Raw genomic sequence first — 20,036 nt, 5'->3', positions numbered from 1 at the left:
TAAGGAAATATATCCAACAATATTGAGAAAAATCATCCACAAAAATCATATAATAGGCAAAGCCTCCCTTGGATATGACCGGTGCTGGTCCCCAAACATCCGAATGAACAGTTTCAAAAGGTTTTGTGGTAAACATAGATCTTTGTTCAAAATGCATACTTCTCATTTTTTTCAAGAATACAATCATTACAAGATAAAGTATTTTTACAAAGATTTTTAATAAAATGCAAATAAGATAACTTGGTGATGTTGGGATGACCAAGTCTTTTGTGCCAAATATTTATGTCTTTATATTGGGCCACATTACAAAAAGGGGTTTTAGGGATTTAGAGAGAATCCACATAGTATAAGTCTCCCTTCCTAGAGCCTTCCCCAATCAACTTTCCGGACCGGTGATCCTGTATTAAACACTTATTAGATGAAAATTAAATGTCACATCAAAGGTTCGAGAGTTGAGAGACGAAAAGTAAGTTCAAATTCAATTTAGGTATAAATCTAATTTTGGGAATAAAGAAATTTTGAGTTTCAAAGTTTTCAATCCTCTTAATTTCAAGAGAAGTGCCATCTGCGGTTGAAACAAAAGATGGTGACAAACTTTTAGAATATTCGGAAAGAGAAGAGATGTTTGGAGACATATGAAAAGATGCACTCGAATCTAAACGCCAAGAAGTTTTACCTGGAGGAGAAGGAGTGGATACGGTGGCACCGAAAATAACTTCCTTAAGAAGAGGTTGAAAAGCTTCCATAATTTGATTTAGAGAGAGAACTGCACTTGTAGATCCCTCTTTTTATGGTTGAGATGTGGTTGTCATTGCAAGTAGTTTCTTCCATTTAGGACAAACCGGTTTGATGTAACCGGGTTCCTTGCAAAAGTGACACACAATTTTGCTATTGTTCATTCTTCCGCCTTGACCACCATTGTATCTTTGATTTTGGTTTTTAAAGTGAGGAGGTTTATATGTCCTCAAGTTGTTGCCGGGCCTAGACACGACATTAGTGTTAAAAGGGAGCCCTCGTTCTCCTGTGCAGGCCTGTCATCGAGCGAAAGAGAGAGAGAGAGAGAGAGAGAGAGAGAGAGAGAGAGAGAGAGAGAGGTCGTCAGTCCCTTCGTGGCTGCACCTTTCATTCTATTTAAAAGTTAAGAGTATAAAACTAGGGTACAGAAATACCCCTTAACAACATGCTAATTTACATTAAATACTAATTGGATTTGGACCCGATCCATTATATAAATGGATCGGGTCAGCCATATACACAATGACGATTTCTTTTCAGCCTCCCTCAAGTTGTGCATGGTGCTGAACCATGAACAACTTGTTTTTCAGAAACCAAAATCTATCCTTTGTCAACCCTTTAGTGAGGATGTCATCAACTTGTTCTTCAGTTGGCACATACATGGGCTCAATCTCTTTGTCTTCAACCTTTTTTCTAATAAAATGTTGATCTATTTCAATGTGCTTTGCTCGATTATGGTGGATGGGATTGAAGGACATGTTGATGGCACTTTGATTGCCACACAGCAATAGTGATAGCAATTGGTTCTCCAATTTCTGTTAGGAGATGTCTTATCCATGTAGCTTCGGCTAACAGGCTGATGTACGAGGTGATACTCGGCAGTCAGAAAACAAAAATAATTTCAGAAACAACGAAAGCAGCAGAGATTAACAGAGGAATCACAGATTAACAGAGATTAACAGGTGGAGATTGTAGAAAATCAAAGGAATCATAGTGATCTGAAATAAAAAGCAGATTTACGTCACCACAGAGGTTGAGTTTTCTCACAGCAAGAAAGGGGAGGACTCAGAAAACTGCACTTTACGTTTCCAGATGTACTCGGCTGAAGTTTGATACCACGAGGAAGACTCAGCGACTGACGAGAGATCAACCTATTTAGGGAAACAACGACTGATGGTGGAAAACTCAGCAACATGCTTGAAACAGGCTTGGTTCTGGGTGTGATGGATCGAAAACTCAGCGACAGGCTTGAAGCTCGGTTCTGAGTGTGATGGAGAAAACTCGATCGTTGCTAGATCGTGGATGGAGCTTGGTTCAGCGACTGACAGGCTTGGCTTGTCTGATTGGAATGGAACATGCGTGATTCTGGGTGACTGAAAGCAGAGCAGGCGTGATGGAGAAAACTCGATCGTTGCTAGATCGTGGATGGAGAGAACTCGATCAGACTTGGCAGATCGTGGTTGAAGAAACAGGCTCGGTTCTGGGTGGAGAAGGCTCGATCAGACTCGACAGATCGTGGCCTTCTAAAACAGGCTTTGATACCATGTTAAAAGGGAGCCCTCGTTCTCCTGTGCAGGTCTGTCATCGAGCGAAAGAGAGAGAGAGGAGAGAGAGAGAAAGAGAAAGAAAAAAGAGATTTCAGAGAAAGGTCGTCAGTCCCTCGTGGCTGCACCTTTTATTCTATTTAAAAGTTAAGAGTATAAAACTAGGGTACAAAAATACCCCTTAACAACATGCTAATTTACATTAAATACTAATTGGATCTAGACCCGATCCATTATATAAATGGATCGGGTCAGCCATATACACAATGACGACTTCTTTTCAATTAGCTCCATCACATTCATCTTGATTTGTGGGCATTGCAAGAACACTTGGATTTTGCTTGCTAATGCCCATACGAGTTTCCTCTCCACTTAACTTGGTAATAATATCTTTAATGGAAGGAGATGTGAAAGAAGATAGAAGAGAAGACCGAATTTGTTCAAATTCGGGTCGAAGACCATTAAGGAAGTTAAATAAGTGATCTTCCTCTAATTGCTTGTATCTAAGTTCAATGGCTTCGCCACTTCACTTGGGCTCAAGCATGACAAGCTCATCCCAAATAGAGGATAATTCGGCAAAGTACTCACGAATATACATCTCATTTTGTTGTAGGGTTAAGGCCCTCTTTTGAAGATAGTAATTGTGAGATAAGTCTCGTGAAATATACATCTTCTCAAGATAATGCCAAGCTTCGGAGGCTTTTTTGAATTTGATGATGTTGGCATTGATCTTGGTTTCAACGGATGAGAAGATCCAAGATAGGATCTTGAAGTTTCTCATTTCCCATTCCTCATGTTTCTTTGAATATTCTTCAAGAGCCTTTTGTCTTTCTTCTCCTTTAAGAATTTTGATTTCTCCTCTTTCAACCATCGTAATTTTTGGTTCGGGTTCCATTATGGAACCTTGAACATATCCCCAAAGCCCCTTTCCTTCAATATGAACTTTCATATTTTCGGCCCATACATGATAATTGAAACCATTGAGCTTAAAGTCAAGAGAGAAATGAGAGTCTTTTTCACCCATTAGAGAGATAAGATGAAGGAGAAAAATACGTACCACAAAGAGATTTTAACTCTTGTTGTAGTAATCTTATAAAATATTTGATGAAGAGAAGTCTTCACGCCAATCTCGAAAAAATTAAAGGTACGCTTTTCGAGACACTCGATATTGTGAAGAATCACAAGATTTTTCTTCCGAAGCAACTTTGCTTTGATACCATGTGAAAATCTTTATAAAAAGAGATTTTGTATATAAACACAATACTAGAAACACAGTGTGCACAAAGGCATAAAAGGAGAACTCTCACAAGTGCACAAAGGCACATATACAAATGCACAAACGTGAAAAAAATATCAACTTCAATATCTTGGGTCCCAAAAGGGGGCTTTACAAAAGTGTAAGTTACAAGGGGGTAACACCCCATATTTATAATACAAGGGAGAGAGGGAACGAGGGAGTGTTGGGCTCCCAACGGCTCTAAATAAAGCTGTTGGGAGTCCAACAACTCTCTCTACGTTATGCTTTTTGACTTTGGTAAAAAAAGCATAAAGTCAAATAAGTCCAAAAATAAACTAAAAAAGAAAAAGAAACCTAATCTAGTTAAATACAACAACAACTACGCCTTCATCCCAAAACAATTGGGGTCGGCGATATGAACCAAAAAAGAAAATCATTCCGGGTCCTCCACATGAATCCTTCTCCAATCATTTCTATCCAATGCCATGTCCTCGGTGAGGTTCAAAGCTTTCATATCCTTTCCTATCATCTCCATCCAAGTCTTCTTAGGCCTACCTCGACCTCTTTTGACTAATATATTTTTCCCTTTGTCCATCCTTCTAACTAGAGCATCATTAGGCCTTCGCCGAATATGTCCAAACCACCGTAAACGATTTTCTCTCATCTTTTTTTCAATGGATGCAACGCCTACCTTCTTACGTATTTCCTCATTTCGAATCTTATCTTTTATTGTATTTCCACACATCCATCGAAGCATACGCATCTCATCTACACTCATTTTTTGAATATGATGTCTCTTGACAGCCCAACATTCCGTACCATATAATAAAGCGGGCCTAATTGTCATCCTATAAAACTTTCCCTTCAACCGCAATGGCATTCTACGATTGCACAACACTCCAGTTGCACTTTTCCATTTCATCCACCCAATCTTTATCCTATGGTTTACATCTCCATCAATTTCTCCATCATTTCGACTGATAGATCCCTAATCTAGTTAAATAAACTAACCTAATCCTAACTAAACTTAAAAGTAAACTAAAACTATGAGATTACATATTAAATTATGTTACATTATTTAACAGCATCATGGACTTTTAGGGTACAAAATTACAATTAATATATTGTGAATTTATGACTCATCTGTCACATGATCCAACAGTAATTGGCCAACCGCTTCCTGATGGACACCTTGTAAAGCAGAGCAACACATTACCTTGATGACCAGGATTATTGCAAGCCTGGTTTTTTATATGTTTGAGTTGTTTTCTCATAGCAGCATCCAAGCTTAAAAATCTTGGATCACACAGGATGCTCTTTGGTATATGATTAGTAGATAGAATTGGACTTTTTACATTGTTGACTGATGTAATTTTTTAACCTAGCTTTTGGTTTAATCTTCAGGCACTTAAGCAATGCACCGTGTGGGTAGTGCTGGAAATACATCAAACTCAACACGTCCTCGTAGGGAAAAGCGGTTGACATATGTGTTGACTGATTCTGATGATACAAAGGTCAGGAGTTCTTTACATTTAGGTTGTCTATGTAACTAAGATGGCATGTCTAATTGGGCTTATGCACACTTTTTTCTTATCATCTGAATTTGTTTGTAAGATTCGGTAAACTGATTTTAATTTTAAACTGCTGTGTGTAGCATTGTGCGGGCATCAATTGCCTAGCTTCATCGACTCTTGGTGAATGTGACCATTTATTTACTGGAAGCAGAGATGGGACACTGAAGCGATGGGCATTGGATGGAGATTGTGCAAGTTGCTCAGCAACATTTGAGTCACACACTGACTGGGTATGCTTCTTTGTTTGCCTCTTAAGTTTCTTTGCCTTTCTTCTTCATTATCATATATCATGCCTTTTCTCCAACTTGATGTTTGTATCATTTTACTGGGATCTACATTTCTTTTATTTTTCCCTTTTCTTTTCTTGATGTCTGTCCTGAGAAGAGGAAAATTTATTTAATCAAAGATCAACTGAGGAACAGAAGAGGATGTGACAAGGTGGCATCCCTCATGGATATGTTGCCTATGCAGCATAACTGTTGCTTTGACAGATTCCATATCCTCTTGCTGTTTTTATTATCTACTGAACAATTAGTTTCGTGGTAATATATGAAGCCATAAGTTTAAATCACTGTCACTGATATCGCCGATATTTTGAAACTATCACGATATTATCAGCTATTTCAAGGTAGCCAATAATATCAGGAATATATAACAATATTTTCAAAATATCATGATAATATTGTGATATTTGTTGAGATTTTTTTTTTTAATTTTAAGTTTGTGTTTACTATTTTTTTGTTTCTTTTATATTTTAAAACCTTTAAAACATGTTTCTTTATATTTTTGAAAGAAAAATAATGCAAAACTTATTATTTTCTTAGCTTTTTTGTTGTTTTTTATATTTTTTCAATTTTTTAAACTCGCGAGATTTTCCCAAGATATTCCCGAGACTTATCAACTTTTGAAAATCCCTCCGAGAAATACACTTGCCAAGAAATTACCTTTAACGATGCAGGTGACTATGGTTTAAATATCTAGGTATTGCAATATTTGGTCATCCACAAAAAAGGATACTTATGATTCAATGGGAAGTCATCTGCTTCTTTGCTGTTTGATTCATGAACACAGCGGTAGATTGCTGGAAGGCCAATGAGCCCTACTCTGCTGAAAGGACTTGATATGTTACCACAGTAGACTGAAATGTAGCACCGTGAACCTGCTAATGACTGTTCTAATGTGTCCACTATGATGTACTTGTGCAGGCATTATGTTTTTGCAAAATTGGCAGCAAAGTATTTCTTGTATAATATTTTCTTCCTTGCTGAAGATTACATATCGGAGAAGAGCTGCTAGGTGCTAGGATATTTTGTGCCTATTTTCCTCGTTTTCAAATTCATGTTTTGTGTAGTCTTAATTTGACATAGAAAATCCAGAGAGCACTAATCGTTATATTTGCTTAAATTTCAGTTTTTTGTACCTAAGCTTTGAACTTTTAAAATTGAAAAAGTTGGTTTGAGTTCTATTTTAAGTCGGCATATCATGCTTCATGATGCAGTATAGGTTGTCTCTGCAGTTCCGATAAAATATTAAGTTTTATATGGGTGTAAAAAAGAAAGAATATATGCCTTAGTTATAGGTAGTTATGATAGTTTTTCAACATTTTGTTCTTTTTGCCTCATAAAGACTACATATAATGGTCTACTTCTAATTATATTTTACATCATCGAAATGCTTTGTCTCAAGTGATTATTTGCTTTTCAATTATTGTCTGTTAAATTTCTCTTTGGACATTTCCATTTGTCTAGTTTTACTTAACTGAAATGGTTTTTTATTTGACCGGATTATGATATTTGGTGTCGGCATGCATGCCCCACAGTTTATTTTGTTTTCTTTTTATTTACCTGAGTTGAGTGTCAGTCTGCCTCGTTTCCTTTCCCAGGCAATAAATTTTTGTACAAATGTTTCTCCATAAGAAACCGTAATTGATCAACACCTAATGAGTCCATTAGACTGCGGTCTTTATTCTGGACTTCTCCTGCTGGCAGCCTTACCAGTGTTGAGATATGCCAACAGGGCTTTGGCACAGCTGGACACCTCTAGAAGCACATGCATATCTCATGATGTTATGTATACCTGTGTCCTTTTTGACATTTTGCATATGAAACTGAGTGTCTCTGTGTGCAATACTTTTATGGCACCTCTTAACTGTATTCTGATGTGGAATATTGGACATCATATATATATATATATAGTAGTGTGTAGGTGCTTAATGGTTTTTCCAGGTTTTTTTCGTTTTATTTTTAAATTCTGACCGTACAGATGTGATCTATGTACTAGATTTTATAGGGACCAGCTCTTGAAGTGTTCAATTCCGACACATGGGTGTGTTTTTATAAGGTTCGAAAAATCAATGGTCCAAAATCTTTGTAAATTTTTGAGGCTCCAAATATCATTTTTTTCATCGAAAACACATGATCCAGGTGTGGATTCCTCATAAATCGGCCATGCCCAGCACATTTATGGGGTCAGAACTGCGAAAAAACACGGAAAGAGCAGAAAAATTCATTAAGCATGTATCATTATTCATTAAGCACCTACGCTCTACTATATATATATATATACCTTAATGATAAGGTGCTCCCGGAGTACCTATTCCCACCTAATAGAAGCTTTAGATTTTCAAATTTATCAAACTTTTTTGTTGATCATACCCTATAGATATGATCTATAAGCATTATTTAGTAGAAAACAAGTTTTGTATTGTGATTATGTCATACATGTATGTTTTTTAAAACCTTTAAAAATCAATGGCTCACAGTGTATCAAAATTTTATGACTTAAAAAAATCTTATTTTTATGTCCAAAAAACATGATCCAAAGCATGATTCCTATCAAATAAACTATATTGAGTACATCCATAAGGTTTAATTGAGAAGATACAACCTACAACCATGATTTCTAGTATGTGGTATTTGGGAGTAGGAACTCCCAGAGCACTGGAGCATTACTCATATATATATATATATATATATATATATATATATATATATATATATATAGTGTGTGTGTGTGTGTGTGTGTGTGTGTGTGTGTGAAGGGTTTTTCCCATGTTTTCCTTAAATTTACCGTACGTATGTGTTCGGCATGATCTATTTACAAGGGAATGACACTTGGATAATGCTTTTTTTTATAAAAAAATATGATTTTCTAAGCCTTGAATATTTATGCAAATCTTAGACCGTCGATTTTTAAACCTTATAAAAACCTACCTGCATATCAAAATGGTTGATATCAAAACCTACCTGCTATATCATTAACTGGGCATGATTCCTAAGATAGTAAAAGTCTTGGTAACTCTCTGATTGATATCACTATTTATTTAGTTTTCTCCAATTGTTGTCAGTTGCATGTGATTTAGATTATCTCAGCTGGCTTTTAGCGCTTGGCTAAACAGAGCTAAGGTTGTTTCCCATTTTATATATGAAAAATTGCTAAGGTGAAAGTGTTTAGGTGTGTAGGTCTACCTTGTGGTTACAGCACAGATTCATGTCATCTTCTGACTTCTAGTACGTGAAATTCATTTTTGTTTCATGAAAGGACAAAAAAGGAGGGAACCTTTGAAAAAAAATCTTGTGACTGCTTGTCCTTTTTACAGTTTTTACTGTTATCCAATTATAGATCTTTTTTATTCTATAGAATCAAATTTTGAGGTTTCCTTTCTCTTTCATATCACCATCTTTTAGTGCATTTCCGGTTTAAAATTTGTATTGCTTCTTTTGTCTTGGAAAATCTGTCACTTTATATTGTTTTTCCATGATAACAGCTAGATTTGTTGTGCAGGTTAATGATGTAATCCTTGCAGGTGACACCCTTGTTTCATGTTCTTCTGATACCACTCTGAAGGTCAATGTTGTTTTGGTCAATATATATCCTATATATTGCCGACTTGTCATCAATCTATTGAGTTACTGATTATACTGGTCTTTTGGAAATGAACTAGACTTGGAATTGCTTGTCTGATGGGATCTGTACAAGAACATACCGGCAACATTCTGATTATGTCACATGTTTGGCATCTGCATTGAAAAATGTAAATTTTTCTAGACTTCATGTCGTAATTAATTTTCCATGTTATGGTTCTTGTAAGTGCTGCTTCTTTTCTTGTCACATGAATGTCTGATCCTTTTATAGTGCCATTTTAGAGAAATATTGTTGCCTCTGGTGGCCTTGGTGGGGAGGTCTTCATATGGGATCTTGAAGCAGCAGCTCATCCAATTTCACGATCTGCTGATGACATGGAGGATGATGGTTCCAATGGAATTCTTAGTTCAGGGAATATTCTGCCAATTTCTAGTATGCGTTCTATCAATTCAAGTAGTGGAATTTCACTTCATACAACACAACTGCAAGGGTATAGTCCCATTTCTGCAAAAGGTCACAAAGAGTCAGTGTATGCACTGGCAATGAATGATTCTGGAACACTACTTGTTTCTGGTGGGACTGAAAAGGTATATCACTTTATTGTGATATTACTTTTATCTGATTCACAATCTTTTTTGTGTATTTGAAAGTACTGCATACATGATACTCTTTGATATATCTGTTTGGTTATGTATGCATACTAATTCATTATCTACTAACTGCATATTTTATAAGGTTGTTCGCTTGTGGGATCCCAGAAGTGGTTCTAAGAAAATGAAACTAAGAGGGCATACAGACAATATAAGGGCATTGCTGGTGGACTCAACTGGCAGGTATGTGCTTTTTACACAGTTGAGAATTGTTGGCTGGCAGTGACTGGAGTCAATTGAATTGACTCCCTGTGCCAGCTAACAAAGCTTGACATCTTATGCATTTCCATGTGCACTTATAGAATTGGTCTATTAATAGGTTGCTTGTGTCAGATCCATGGTTTAGGAAGCACTTAGGCATGGGAGTTTGCTCCCAAAAAGGAATTTTGGGAGCGAGCTTTTGAGGAGATGGAAATTGCAATTCCCATATTTGGTAGCTGCACTTTCATTAGAAGTTAAGTGCAATTCCATCATCCCATGGAAAGTGAACCGGGAATTTCTTGTTTGAATAAACTTTTGGGACTAAAGGGTGATTTGGTGATATTGTTTCTACAGTTTGTAGATTTTTAAAGGGTAAAACTAATATTTTCATTTTAGGTTAGTAAACCAGCTCATCCTAATGGATGTGCATTTTCTTTATTATTATGCTCTTCAAAAGAAAAGTGAAACCTCTCATCCAAATGGCCAGGCCTATTCTGATTGATATAAAGATATCTTTAATGGCCATATTTTGTATTTTAGTATAATGTGGGCTAGTATCATCTTTTTACTGTTGTATTTGTGTATCTTTAAACGTAAATCTACTACAAGATTTAGGGAAGATCATAATAAGGCTGAGGCATGTTAGTACTAAAACAATCCATTGAGTTCTCTTGATATCTTTTTGATATAGCTACAAACCAAAGTTGTCAGTCGAGAAAGTGGGAGCAGAAAGCGATTCGGGAAGCGGAAGCGAGGCACTTCTAAAATTTTACGAAGCTAGAAGCACAAGATGACTTAGAAGCGAACTGGGAGTCGTATCGAAACCGAGAAGCGAAGCAACATAGGAAGTGAATCAGGATTCGAAGGGGGGATGAAGAAGGAATCAACCTAAGATTCGAGTGGGAAGCGAATAGAAATCGGAAGAGAAGCGAAAATGTAATTATATTTTTTTTAATTTACCAAAATATAAGATTTATATTATCATTGACAAAATAAAACATGAGTACCTAAAAACTGAATCATATATGCAAAGTGCAACAATTTAACAAATACATCTGTTGCAAGCTTTTAATAAATAATATATGAAGTAAAATTCATAATTCATATTTATGTTGCAACCATTTAAAAAATGCATCAAACATTTAATAAATAATACATCAAGAAGATCCATAATTCATATTCCGGTTGCAACTATTTAACAAATGCATCATGTTGCAACTTGCAATCATTTAATAAATAATACATCAAGAAAAAATCATAATTCACATTCATGTTGCAACTATTTAACAAATGCATGCAAGTATTTAATAAATAATGCATTAATAAAATTAATAGATTTGATTAAGAAGCTTACCTTTTTCAAGAAAAGAATTTAATGACTTGTTATTTGATGTTGTAATCTCTAGATATGGTTAAATTTTTAAGTGCACAAAACAAATTACACATTTAAGTACTAAAAAGTAAAAACATAATTTAATTTCAAGCATTTCAAAGTTTAATTAAAGTATAAAGTTATAAACTTTAAACTTTAAAATTAACATAATCCACTACTTCAATTCATTATGCAAACTTCAAAGCAAAAGTACATGTCACCAAAATCAAACCAACAAAATATTACAAGTCCATGACAAAAAAAAGTCACTGCCAAACGACCAAAGCAATATAAGAGTTTGTAAGTTAAACTACTCCAACTACATAATCAAAAGAATATTCAAGAATTCAATAGTTCATTTAATTGTCAACAATGAATAATCTCTCATCTTTCTCTTTCTCTTTCTCTTTCTCTTTCTCTTCCCCTTCTGGTGAGCTGTGATAATAAAGGAAGATCATAACAACAATAGCAAAAGCAACGAGATGGATTTAAAGGGCAGGTCACAAGACCAGCATGCTCAACAATCAACAGGGTACCATCAATATTTCAAAATGTCTTGGGGAATGCAAAAGGGGGAGAATTCTATCAAAAAGGGACTCATCCAAATTCATGATGGAAGAATGAGAATAGAACATGAGATATAAAAACTGTTTTCATAAAATATATAAATAAGATATAAAGAACAATATTGATTATGTCTTAGACAATTCATAATTGTTGATGCTTCAATTACTAAATCAGCCAGATAGAAATTTAAATTTCATTAATACAATTGAAATTTGAAAATTAACTAAACAGACAATAAAAACTCTATGATAACCAAGATATATTAAGTTTGCCACATAATGCATTGCAACTCTTATCCAACAAGTAAATAAAACCAAAAAATCTGAATTTTAAATAAATGTGTTCATTATATTTAAAAAGAACCAATCTGATCAAAACAAAACCATAAAAAATCTCAAATCTGAACAAGAAACTATGAAATCCCTATCTCAATCTGACCAAAGGTGACAAATTGTGAAGTAAGAGTGAGAGAATATGAAAGACAAAGAGAGTGAGAGCAAAAGATGGAGAGAGAGGAACTGAGGGAGACATAGTTCGAGAGACAGAGATGGAGAGACAAAGAGAGCGAGATAAGAGAGTGAGAGATGGGGAGAAAGAGAGAGCGAGATAAGAGAGAGAGCATGTGAGAGACAAAGAGAGTGAGAGTGAGTGACATAGAGCGAGCGAGCAAGAGAGAGCGATAGTGAGAGATAGAGAGAGTGAGAGTGAGATAATAGGGAGAGAGCGTGTGAGAGACAAAGAGAGTGAGAGTGAGAGTGGGAGACAGAGAGCGAGCGAGAGTGAGAGTGAGAGTGAGAAGAGAGATGGATTGACAGAGAGAGCGAGTGAGAATTTGAGAGAGAGAGAAAAAAAGTGAGAGAAGAGAGCCGAAGACAAAGAGAGCGACAGTGAGAGACAGATCGAGCGAGCAAGAGGAACAAGGAGAGTTAGAGAGAGAGAAACAAAGAGATGGAATGAAAGAGAGGATGTGTAGTGATGTATGTACCTGAAGATACCCATCATCGGAGGTTGGTGGAGGTTGCCAGAGGTCGGTGGAGTACTAGTGATCATGAGAGAAGGAAAGAGTTGCGAAAATGTGAAACAGAAACCCTATCGATTTGGGTTTTTGTTTCTTTGTGAAAATTTTGAAAATGCCCATTTTGGCCTTGTTAACAAAATGTTTTCTTTTATTTTTTGGTAAAAACAGTTTAAGAAAAGGGTAAAACTGTCCACCGACTTTAAAACATTTTTTAACGAGATAACTCGCTCCTTTAATGGGAAGCTCATTTCCCTTTAACGGGAAGTGAGTTTCCGAATAATGGGAAGCGCGTTTCCAAATCAAAATAGGCACTTCCTCGTGCATTTCGGAAGTGCTATGTTTCGCGCTTTCGAAGCGTGTTTCGGGGAAGTGCGCTTCCTCAAGCCTATTGGTGCTTCCGGTAACCCTGCTACAAACACAAAATATGTCTGCATCTAAGCTTCCCAAAACTCACACATTGTTCCAACCTAAGTGTGCTGAAACTTGTACTGGTGTTAGCATACTTCTTAAATTTGACCTCATCCCACCTAGGTTACTTGTCATTGAACTCACCTACTTCAACTGGCTTTTGACTTGGATAAAATTTTTCTACCAAGAACTTACCTAGATTTTGCAGAAACCCAATTAGACAGAATTTATGAGGTTGAGATACTTAGTCAGACATGATGGTATTTATGTTGTCAAAACCGCTAGTCGGCACCCAGTCAGTGGACCCCTAAAAGGCCTAGTTAAGGACTAGGCAGGATTAGTCAGGATCATGAAAAAGATTAAAATATAAAAAATCTCAGAAATTATAATAAATTCTAAAAAATAATAGAGAACACATTCAACACTATTTATGAAGCTAAACAACTGAAAATAAATAAATAATCATGAACAAAATTAAACAATTAAATAAAATACATTTAACTCAATTTATGAAGCTAAAGCATTGACAAACACATAATTCATGAACACAACATATAACATATAAAGCAGATATGTAATTAAATATATATTATGCAAAAAATAGGTATATATATCTGTATAAACTAAAAACCAATGTGTATATATATATGTGTGTGTGAAGAATGGATATATATATGTATGTATGTGGGTGTGAAAATTTAACATATATATCTATGAAAAACATATACATATAAATATATATATATAAAATATATATATATATATATATATATATATATATATATATATATATATATATATATATATATTTGAAACAATTGCAACCCCTATTGTTCTTGCATGCAAACCATCAACAGTGGTAAGTCATCTGCTAGAAAGGCAGTCTTCTCCCTCTTAATCCTTGCCCTTCTCCTCTTCTTCCTCTTAGATGCCTTGGAGAAATTTTATTTATAATTTCCTCAGCTACATCCTAACTATTGTAATGAAGTGCCAAATGAAAAGGGCAAAGTCTCCAAGCGAAAGCACGCACATACACAAGAGGCCACAAAAGGGCAAAATAAACCACAAAAGTGGTCAAGCACAAAAAGAGGTAAAAAATATATTTCACTTCATAGAATGCTTCACAAGAAGCTTGAGAAATACATGGGGCTGTGCCCCTTATTTATACACAGCAAGGGACCCAAGGAGGGGCTCCCATAGAGTCGTTGGAGCCCCTCCAACGGTCATATTTATGACCGTTGGAGGGGTCCAACGACTCTATGTGGACCCCTCTCAAATGAATAAAAAAGAAAAACAGAAAAAAGAAAAAAGAATAAAGGAAAAAGAAAAGAAAGCATATCAAAGATATGCGTGTACATGTGAAATGACAGAAATACCCCTATCGGGTTTTACAAAATAAATATATATATATTTATATATATAGATAGACACATAGACATATATATTATATATATGTGTATGTGTCGTAATCTATATATATATATATAAATATACATCATATTTTAACAACTATGTCTCGTGGACACTCCATTTTGGCCTCCATATTGTGTCCCTTATATACTAGACATATTGAAAACTTTATAAAAATGTCCATGTCCTCATATCCGCGGCCATATCTATGTGACATAGCTTCCTAACTACAGAAAAAACCTAGTGGGTGGAAGGCTATATCTATTAACATGCCCAGACAATCCATCATTGGTGCAGAGACTTCCTTCTTGCAGGAATGAGTAGAGCTACCAAACTACACCAACCTACATCCTTCCCACTCCCAATGCAGTTGAATAGGAGTGAGAGGATGAGACACTAGTTGATTAGGGTTTTCGGCCATCTCTTCAATAAGGTAAGCTAAGCTCTAGAGATCTCAAAACAACCCCATGTGCAGAGAAACTTTCAAACTTGCCTCCTTTTCTGCCATCCCCTTGAACATTATACCCGGTGACTCAACCTCAGGGAGGAAGAGAGCTTCTACATTGCAATGGCAAGGCCCATTTCTTCCAGATTCTATCTCACTAACTAACAAAAAGGTTAAAAAGTTTAAGGCTGAATAAAATGCTTCCCTTAGATCTGGATCTTATCAGAACCTTAATCTTAAACCCAAAGCATCAACACAATAGAAGAAAGAAGATACAACGATATGGGCTTCATTCACCATGATTCCTAATATGGAATGTCATGGGTTACAATTCCTTTTTATCATAAAACTGTTACATATTGACAGATTACATTTATACCCTTGACAGCACATTACAACATCTTTAAAGAAAAGGACATTATGAGAAACAAAAAAATCATTAATAATACAACGTATCAAGCAATAGTTTGGACATGGATCCTAGATCCAACCCAGTACCCATCATAATCCAACAATTTCCCTCAAGTTGTACATGGTGATAACCATGGACAACTTGGATTTAAGATATCAAAATCTTCGCTTTGTTAAGCTCTGTGTAAATAAATCAACAACTTGATTTTCATTCCCAACAAACTTAGCCTCTAATTCTCCATTTTCAATCTTCTAATAAAATGTTGATCTATCTATATGTGCTTCGTCCTTCTGTGATAAACAGGATTAAGAGATATCTCGGTTGTGCTATGATTATCACAAAACAACACCGATTTTAGAACTTTCTTGCTCAAATCACACAACAAATATATAACCCATGCCGATTTCGACAAGGCTACAGTCGTAGCTCTATATTCTGCTTTACTGCTTGATCTCACCATTGCCTATTGTTTTCTACTAGACTAAGAAATCAAATTGTCACAAATAAGAACACAGTACCCAAAAACTAACACCCCGCCCAATTTGCATATGAAAAAGTTATAACTACAAGCAAATATTCTCCTTGTCTCCACCTTCGATAATATAAACCATTTTCTAATGTTCCTTTCAGATATCTTAAGATTCTCTTCACTGCTTCCATGTGAATGAACTTTGGCTGATGCATGAACTGAGATATTTGTTTGACAACATAAACTACATAAGGTCTAGTAAAAGTTAAGTACTGTAACAATCCCACCACACTTTGGTATTCTGTCATATCTTTATATAACTCGCCATCATCTGCACTAAGCTTCTGATGAATTAGACTGGGAGTTAATAGAGGCTTATAAAGTTATAATCAATCATGCCTGTTTTCCATATAAGATTGTGTATTTGTGCCGTGTCAGAGCCATTTCATTGCCCTTTCTATCAACTTCTATTCTTAGAAAATATTTTAGCTTGCCAAGATCCTTCATCTTAAAACTTTTACCCAACACATTTTTTATTCCTTCAATGTTCCTTTCAGAACTTCTTGTGACAAATATGTCATCAACATATATAAGAAGCACAATCATGTAATCTTCACCTTTGTGGATGAATGATGAGTGATCTAGATGAGATCTATAAAACCCATGCCTTTGAATTTTCAGCAAAAAAGCTTTCAAACCATGAGCGGGAAGCTAGTTTGAGCCCATAAGTCGCTCTTCTTAGTATACAAACATTATTCTTTGGATCATTTTCACTGTATCCAGGTGATTGCTCTATATATACCTCTTCCTTTAACTCTCCATGCAAGAATACATTTTTAACGTCCAGCTTACTCAAGGACCAACCATGGCAAACAAGTGACAGAATAATGTGAATGATCCCCATTTTGACTGAAGGTCTCTTCATAATCAAGACTGGGTTCCTGCTTAAAACCTTTTACAACCATCGGGCCTTATATCTTTCAACACTACCATCGGATTTATATTTAATTTTATAAGCCCATTTTGACCCAACTTTATTCTTATCTGGAGGCCGTTTCATAATTTCCCATGTTTTATATTCATGCAAGGCATTCATCTCTTCGTTCATGGCTTCAACCCATCTCTTACTACCAGCTGCTTCAACATACGAATTAGGCTCAACTTATTTCTTAATTTCTGCTAGAAATACTTGATGTTCCATGCTGAAATTTTGATAGCTTGCCTGATCTTCTAACTTCATGTTGGTTGGAGATCATTTGATTTTCAGTATTTTGTGATTCACTACCTTGTTGCAATTCAGAATGAGATTGATCTATATGCTCCAATCTGGTTCTTCTATGATAGACACACCCTTCTTTGAATTTGCCAGTGCTAACTTCAATGGGTTTTTTCTTCTGTCTGCTGAATCCCTTGAGTTCTTTTAAAACTGTCACCATGCTTCCCTTGAGTTTCAGCTGGCTGCCCCTGAACAACACTATTACTTGTAAAATAAAGCAACTCATTGCTCAGCCAAAGCGTATAATATTCTTTTCTGACTGCATTTTCTGCTTGTAAGTTTGATGTTTCATCTTGCTGAAAAACACTTCATTGAAAACAATATTTCTATATATTCTTATGCACTTTTTCTTGATATCATGACACCTGAAACCTTTATGACTATAGGGTAACCAACAAACTTACAAACATGGATCTTAGGCTCAAACTTGTTTATCAAATCACCATCAATGTGAACGTAACAAATTCAGCCATATTTACGTAAAAGATTGTAATGTGGGTGCTTTCCAAACAACACATAATAAGGAGACCTATGTTCCAAAATTTTCATAGGAAGTCCATTTCTAACATACACGACTGAATGAAATGCTTAGAATGGAACTTTTCCTTCATGCATCATCGTCAAAGCCCTCACAATAATTTTTGTTGAGGAATGCTCCCCACCACTATCACATTGGAAGTTTATAATAGACATGGAAAATTAATTTTTGACCAAGGCTTAAAACTTCTGAAAGATGTGGAAAACTTCATGTTTATGTTTCATAAAGTAGATCCACGTGAAACAAGAATATCCAACAACAAAAGAAACATAATAACGGCTGCTTGAAGAAGAAGCCATAGGGGCATGACCCCAAACATCAAAATAAATGATCTAAAAAAGTTTTGAAGCCCTTTTATTCAGAATATTAAAAGGAAGTACATGACTTTTTGAAACTTGACAATTAGGACAAATAACATTAGTTAACTCAAAACTTAATCTAAACTTAGGAGTCAAACCGTTGGAAACTAGCCTTTCGACAAAAGACCAAGTACAATGCCCTAAACAACTGTGCCATACACTTGGCTTATTTTCTTTGGACAAAAGACTTGGCACTTTTGACTCTGACATGGAATTCGAGCTTTGGGCAAGTCTTCTTTGAAGACATACATGTTTCTCATTCATTCTCCCTTAGTGAACGCCTTCTTCACGTGAAGATCCTTGACATAAACAGAAGGGGTAAATACTACAAACAAATTAGAATCATTAACTAATTTTTTCTTGATATTAAGAACTAAGAAGGCATGGAAAGATTAAGATAACTAGAATTAGACCAAGAAATAATAGCATTTCCAATATGTGAAATAGGGTGATGAGTATCGTCACCAGTAATAATATTAGAACTAGCAGAACAAGGAATCAATTTTAGAAGCTTACACTCATCTCCAGTATTGTGGTTGGATGCTCCCGAATTTATGTACCACACCCGTTGATCATTCTGCTTGAGATTGAGGCCTGAAAGAGCTGCCAACTGTAACTGTTTGTCCACCACAATTTGACCTCCAAAGGTTTGTCCACTAGTCTGCTCGGTAGCATGGTTTTATTTTGATTCTTGTTTTGAATAGATGCTTGAGAATTATACATTTGGTCATCCTTAAACCAACAATTGGCTTTGATATGTCCTGGATTCTTACAAATGTAACAAGTGAGAACCTTATTACCATTCAAAGGAATATTTGGCAATGACAACAATCCACGACCTCCCTTGTTTTCTCCACGACCACGTCCTTTACCACCCCTTGGGCTTCTTCTTCCTCTATAAGGACTCATGCCAATAGACAAAACTTCATGTGAGTCTCCAGCGTTTGTCTCCTCTGCCAAGCTTTTAAGGCTGTTCTCATAATTAATGAGCTTGACCCTTGTCTTATCAAGTGTAGGAAGGGTTTGGAGATTTTGAGGCCCCAACCCAAGAAGAATCTGCTGAACAATTTCTTTTTCTTGAATTTTAGAACCAACCAGAGCAAGCTCATCTGTAACATACTTCATTTTGTTAAGATACTCCATAATGCTCATGGCTCCCTTTTTGAGACTATGAAACTCCTTTTTTGGCAGCACAACTCTTGATTATGAAATCTATGAATATGTGTGCGCTAGATGTGACAATATCTACCTACCAAGGACCTCCTGTGAAAGCTTAGACGTAATATAAGTGTCCAAGGCTTGGTCCCTTCTCATCCAAACAACGTACTCTGGATTTCTGACAGTAGTAGTAGATATTACAACTCCTTCATCATCTTTTGAGATGGCTCGAAATATCATGGCTCTTAATAAAGAGGATGATTTGATGTTTCCATGTTATAAAGTTGGAATTAGTCAACTTTTCAGATACAAAACTGATTAAGAAAATTTGAGGACAAGACAATTAGGAAGATAATTTGGATCCATGTTTGGGAATAAAAGATCAATCACACAATTATAGCCAAAGAAAAGGAAAATAAACAAGTAGATTGAAGTAAGAAGACTGAACTTGGTCACTAAAATGGATCTAGGTTTTTTTGCAGATCGCCGCAAACAACAGAAGGCCTCAACAATAAAATAAAATCAAACTCAGTGTGAACAAAAGAGGAATAAGATCCAAAATAACAAGAAACTTGATATCTCGTGAAAATAGGGTATGATATTTGATGTCAGCCAACTAAAACTTCTAATCAGATCTGATGTGATCTGAGCAGGCCCAAAAGAGAGGAATATATGCCACGTCAGCCAAGAGAAGGACCCAATCAAATCAGACGTGATTTGAATAGGTCAAAAGAGAGAATGAGTGGATAGGAAGAAAGAAAGAAAGAAACAAGGAATAATGAGAAGAAAGAACTAGAAT

General features: G+C 35.7%; 1 protein-coding gene across 2 annotated transcripts in view; it reads left to right on the top strand.

The window, feature by feature from the left end:
• Positions 1–20,036, top strand: part of LOC149848620 (uncharacterized) — a 54,784-nt gene that overhangs the window by 10,243 nt on the left and 24,505 nt on the right. For both annotated transcript variants that reach the window (XM_089996579.1, XM_089996569.1), the window contains exons 3-8: positions 4,921–5,030; positions 5,171–5,320; positions 8,874–8,936; positions 9,034–9,123; positions 9,236–9,541; positions 9,690–9,787. In XM_089996579.1, coding sequence (XP_089852705.1) covers positions 4,932–5,030; positions 5,171–5,320; positions 8,874–8,936; positions 9,034–9,123; positions 9,236–9,541; positions 9,690–9,787 — 806 coding nt within the window. In that variant the 5' untranslated portion in view covers positions 4,921–4,931. The remainder of the gene's footprint in view (positions 1–4,920; positions 5,031–5,170; positions 5,321–8,873; positions 8,937–9,033; positions 9,124–9,235; positions 9,542–9,689; positions 9,788–20,036) is intronic.

Source organism: Nuphar pumila, chromosome 1, assembly GCF_984573655.1.
Source record: "Nuphar pumila chromosome 1, dmNupPumi1.hap1.1, whole genome shotgun sequence".
NCBI lineage: Eukaryota > Viridiplantae > Streptophyta > Magnoliopsida > Nymphaeales > Nymphaeaceae > Nuphar > Nuphar pumila.
Note: the sequence above shows the minus strand (reverse complement) of the source record. Positions and strands in the feature narration are given on the sequence as shown.